Source organism: Tupaia chinensis, unplaced genomic scaffold (assembly GCF_000334495.1).
Source record: "Tupaia chinensis unplaced genomic scaffold, TupChi_1.0 Scaffold000168_1, whole genome shotgun sequence".
Taxonomy (NCBI): domain Eukaryota; kingdom Metazoa; phylum Chordata; class Mammalia; order Scandentia; family Tupaiidae; genus Tupaia; species Tupaia belangeri.
The window spans coordinates 387,276-392,541 of NW_006159643.1; the positions used below are offsets into that span (position 1 = coordinate 387,276).

General features: G+C 42.7%; 1 protein-coding gene across 1 annotated transcript in view; it reads right to left on the bottom strand.

Annotated features, from left to right (window-relative positions):
- LOC114007419 (bestrophin-3-like) overlaps positions 1–5,266 on the bottom strand; it is a 28,814-nt gene that overhangs the window by 18,392 nt on the left and 5,156 nt on the right. Inside the window, exons 3-4 of the mRNA XM_027770928.1 lie at positions 4,426–4,506; positions 2,462–2,613 (exon numbers count right to left, since the gene is read on the bottom strand). Coding sequence (XP_027626729.1) covers positions 2,462–2,613; positions 4,426–4,506 — 233 coding nt within the window. The remainder of the gene's footprint in view (positions 1–2,461; positions 2,614–4,425; positions 4,507–5,266) is intronic.

Here is a 5,266-nt window from a genome sequence, read left to right on the forward strand (position 1 = left end):
ATGCCCTTTCTGATCTGTTGATATGAATTCTGCCTAGGCTTGTGGTATTAAAAAATAGTGTTTCTGGTTGCCTGTGACAGAAACCAAACTCAGACTGACCCAGGAGGGGTGGCCATGCTGCAAGGCTTTCTACTTCATTGTTCTCTCGGGATTTTGGGTATGAGGCTAACTTTTCTTTTCTTTTTCCTTTCTTTCTTTCTTTCTTCCTTCCTTCCTTCCTCTTTCTTTCTTTCTTCCTTCCTTCCTTCCTCTTTCTTTCTTTCTTCCTTCCTTCCTTCCTCTTTCTTTCTTTCTTCCTTCCTTCCTTCCTCTTTCTTTCTTTCTTCCTTCCTTCCTTCCTCTTTCTTTCTTTCTTTCAAGTTTTTGCCAGAGGATGCATGTGCTCACCAGAGAGGAGAGAGGGTGAGGAAAGAGGCAGAGAGAGACAGTGAGAAATAAAGGGGGAAATCACCCCTATGGGAGGATGGCCACACCACATTCAGTTCTCCTCCATTTTCTTCCTGAAAATGTGAACCTTGGGTATTTTGTAAACCACTGGTCTGGGGCTTGAACCACAGTGAACAATTTGGGATCCAGTTGCCTTCATCATTATCTGCTGGGCCTACATTTTAATACTTTCTAAGGAGCATGGACATTGACAAAAATCTTGAGATCCCTTCATTCCCAAATGCATTCGAACCATTATGTAAAAGCAAACTAAATGGGCATGAGAAGTGGAACAAGCGGGACCTGCACGGTCTGAATACAACCACCTCAATCCTCCTGACCCTGTCAATGGTGTTGGTTTCTTTTCTCTTACAAGTTAGTTCTTCAAATGCTTTGTATTAATCAATGGGGGAGGATGAAGGATAGTTAATGATATAGAAATAGATTTACAGATACAAATCTTTCTTTTTGAGAGAGAGCTTTTTGCTATAGGGCGTGTGCACTTGCTGGAGACACAGAGACAGACAGACAGAAAGCAAATAATCACCCCCCAGGGGGGATGGCCACACCACAATCAATCCCTTCACCTCTATTCTCCCCTCAGGATTTTGGGCATGCACATATACGTGCCCTGTGTAAGTTTTAAGCTTCCTGGTCTGAGACTCGAACACAGTCGACCACATGGGCAAACAGTGACATAACCCTAATGCCATTTGCTGGTCCCTAAGAATCTCTTATTAATTTTCAGTATTGAGAGGATTGCTAGATGCTCATGAAGCTCTGCCGCTGTAGAAGGTATTTCAAAGGCTGAGAAGTATTCACAGCAGGGGATCCCCATTCATGGGACTGGGTATCAGACTGGAGATAGGGATGAGCTCCCTAGGCTGAGAGGAGCTTTTGATGGGAGACCCAGTCTTTGGAAGCTCTCCAGGAGCAGAAGCCAAGTCCAGTCTAGAGTAGGAAACCTTCTCCGGGGTGCATTATGAAGGCAACAGGGCAAATCTCTTGCCTTCTAAATCTTTCTCATTTGCCAAAACTCCTGAAATTCCACTTTCAGGCATCCTTTTTCTTTGGATCTTGGAAGATTTTCACCCTCAGAGTCCCCTTTGAAAGCGAGTGTAACAAATCATGTGCATGAGGATTAGGAGATTTGGTTAAGAGAAAGCGCAGTAGGAAAATGATTAAAGCTAGATAGCCTCACAGCAAGAAAAGAGGAGGGCAGAACCATTTGGGGAGGAAGGGCAGGAAAGGTCAGAGGTGGCAACCATAGGACACAAATCTAATTCACGAATCTGCTTGGAACTGGGCTCAGGGAACAAGGAACCACTGTTTTGCCAAGAGTTTTAAGAAAATGTCCACAAAAGCTTTTCCTTTTTGTACATATTTTTTTTTTGGGGGGGATGGGGTTTTTCTTACTTTCTAAATTTGTCCATGTTCTCCTGTTTAAGTTACTTGGAAATTGTGGTATCTGCCTTTAACAAATACACTTACACTTCCCCCACATTCACACATTTCTCCAAAATCAAATGCATTATCAGATTTTATGAAACTATTCCAGAACCATGTATGACTGATTGAGACCTCAACCTATTTATTTCAGAGTTATAGTATAGAAGGACAAATTATTACATTAAAATCACTGAACAGGGGGCTACCAGGTGGTGGAGTGGTTAAGGCTCTAGACTCCACCTGGCTGACCATGGTTCGAGTTCTGAACCTGGCTGCTTGAAACTCATGCTGGGCGTGAGTGTGTGTGTGCCCAAAATCCTGAGAGGAGATTGAGGAGAAGAGATTGTAGCATGGCCATCCCCCCAAGAGGTGATTTTTCACTCTCTCTCTCTGTCTCTCTAGTGAATGCATGTGCCCTATAGTAAAAAACTCTCTGAAAAACAAAACAAAACAAAACAACCCACTGAACAGAGGATGACCTATTTGCAAATTGCAGCTTGAAAAAAAATTTTTTTTAAATAAAAAGATGAGAATGGTGATTTACTGATTTCCTAAATGTTGAAGATATTTAAAAAAATGCTCTTACCCCATTTGGATTGTTGACCCCAGGAATGAGGGTATGCAGTAGTCGGCAGCTGCCAGTGTGTACGGTGGTCGAGCAGCAGAATCGTCCCAGTAAATGTCCTTCTTCATCTTGGGTAAGCTCATGTGCATTTCATCCACAGCTAAAAGAGAGACCTAAAATCATTGTCACATTGTTAGTCTAGCTCAGATGTGAATGATATAAAAAAGAGAAGTTCCAGTGGGTGGGTTGGAGTCAGAAGGATAGGACTTGGTCTAAAGAAGCAAATACAGAAATGTTCCTAGTTCACTGTGCCTCTGGGGCTGCGGCAGTGACACCTGCTGCTGCTCAAGAGCACTTGGCCAGACCTGAGGGGGCCGTGAAACTGCCCACACTCCGCCCTCCAGTCATCTGCCCCAAGTGGAGCTGCAGCTTCTGGAGGGGAGAGGGACATTTCCTTCTTTTTTCACTGTGACGATTTTGTCTTAGCATCTACCCTGACAGCAAGCACTTCGCCCCAGATGCCACGGGAGCTGAAGATTCTCAATAAGTCATTTTGTTATCCCATAAACACATTTTTACTTGATATCACTTCTTATATGCCCCTGATTTCTTGTTGGTTTGGAAATGCGTATCAACAAGCCTATACTGCTTGAAGCTATAGTGATCTCTTCTCTTGGTTTGGACAAAGTGACACACAAATTATTATTATTATTAATTTAGAGAGAGATTTTTGCTCTAGCGTGCATGTGCTCTCTGGAGAGACAGAGAGAGTGAGAGAGAGACAGAGAGCAAGAAATCACCCCCCAGGAGGGATGGCCACTGCAATCCTTTCTCCTCCATTCTCCTCTTGCGATCTTGAGCACGCATCCACACACGCCCAGAGTTTGACGCTGTCAGGGCTGGGACTCAAACAATAGTCGATTATGTGGGAGTCCAGTGATATAACCATTATGCCATCTGCTGGTCCCATAAATTATTAATACTCTAGGAATCCAATTCTGACCAAGAGTAAGTGAGCTAGGTATCACGTTTCTTCCTTGAAAGACTGACAATGTGATCTGCTGTGAAAAGTTTTTTTTTTTTTTTTTAGAGGTTTTTGCTATAGGGCACATGCGCTCACCAGAAAGACAGAGACAGAGAGACAGAAAGCAAGAAATCACCTCCCCCTAAGGGAGGATGACCACGCCACAATCCTTTCTCCTCCTTTCTCCTCCCGGGATCTTGCTGGCGTGAGTTTAAGCCACCGGGTTCAGGACTCGAACCGCAGCCAACTACATGGGGGTTTAGCGACATAGCCATTACGCTAACTGCTGGTCCCTCTGCTGTGAAATGTTTGAATCCACATATTTAAGAGCTGAGTAAGGGCTCGAAACAAATGAATGAAGCAAAGACCTTTACTCAATCTGTGGGTCTCAGGGAAGAGAATGATCTGAGGAGAGTCTTGCCTAAAAGAAAAATTACAACATGCTGGTTATTCATGAAAAGTTCTCTAGTACAGTGCTTCAGAATATGGGTCCTGGGTTTCATTTTGTACCTTTCAGGCAGATTTGAGACATGGGGCAACATGACCCCGTCTCCTAGTGTCTAACTGCTGGATGTCTGACTGCTGGGGTCCATGTGATAACAAGTCTGGGCACTCACATTGGACTGTATTGGGATGGCATTCTCTGTCACTGTTCATCTCTCCCGGTGGCAACAGAACACATTCAAGGATGAATTAAAATACTGCCCTGTACCAGAGTGGAAGAGGCTGGGTAAAAGTCACAGAGAAACAGTATAAATATTAACTTGAAATTCCACTTAAAGGGAACTAAATTTCACTGGAATCGAGAACTAGGACATAAAATGTTCCAAAAGCTTCTGAGACAACAGATCGTTGTCTTTCATTTGTGAAAGTCCAAGGGCCGACATCCAGACTCTTCCATTTCAAATGTCATAAGTAGTTTATTGGTAATGTTTGTAAGGGAAAGAAAAGTTTCTCTAACCTGCAGATTTCTATCAATGCACCAGTTCGTTTCAAAATCATCATCATCTTCTCCAAAAGGGTTGATAAGCTGCTCGGCCACCTGTGGTTGAGAACACCGTATAAATCTGTCACGATGCTTGTGCCAGGAAGACTTAGAGCAGAGGTTGAAGACAGTTCCTGTTTTATGTTCTAATTCCTTTTCTTACTTTTACAGTATGGAGCCTGGGGGGAATGGATTGGACTATAGACATGGGTATTTATTAGTAAGTGAGACTTGATTCTCAAACCATAGAAGATGAGCCTTTGTGGGTCTGTTCTCCATGTGGATCTATCTATTCAGTTGGTGACAATGTAAGTCCTATTCTGGAGAAGTCACGAACTGTTGAGCCACATTATACATTTTTCAGGTACAAATTAAACTGATGAATATTGAAGGACCAACCATGTGCAAGGGATTGTGAATAGTACATAGCTGGGACTTGCAAGGAATTTTTAGGGCCCAGATGATAAGACAAAATATAAACATGGGGAAAGTGAAACAGGAAAGAAAGACTTAAATAACCAAGAAAGGGATAAAAGGAGTTTTTGCAATTATTGGACATAATTGCTAAGTGGATGAGTCAGCTAGTAATTCATAAATCTGGAATCTGAGACTTTTAAAGTTTTACCCTAAAGAATTTACTCCTACCCGGTGAGTTAGTTTTACTGCTGGAAAAAGTTTAGGTAGCTTCTTATCACACACCTTCTGCTATTTGGTCAATATTAAATATTCTTACCAGGTTCCTGAATTGGATAGCCTTCTTGAAGAGAGGATTGTATGTCAAATATGCCTTACCTGTCGTTCTCCTTTGTGAGGTGGG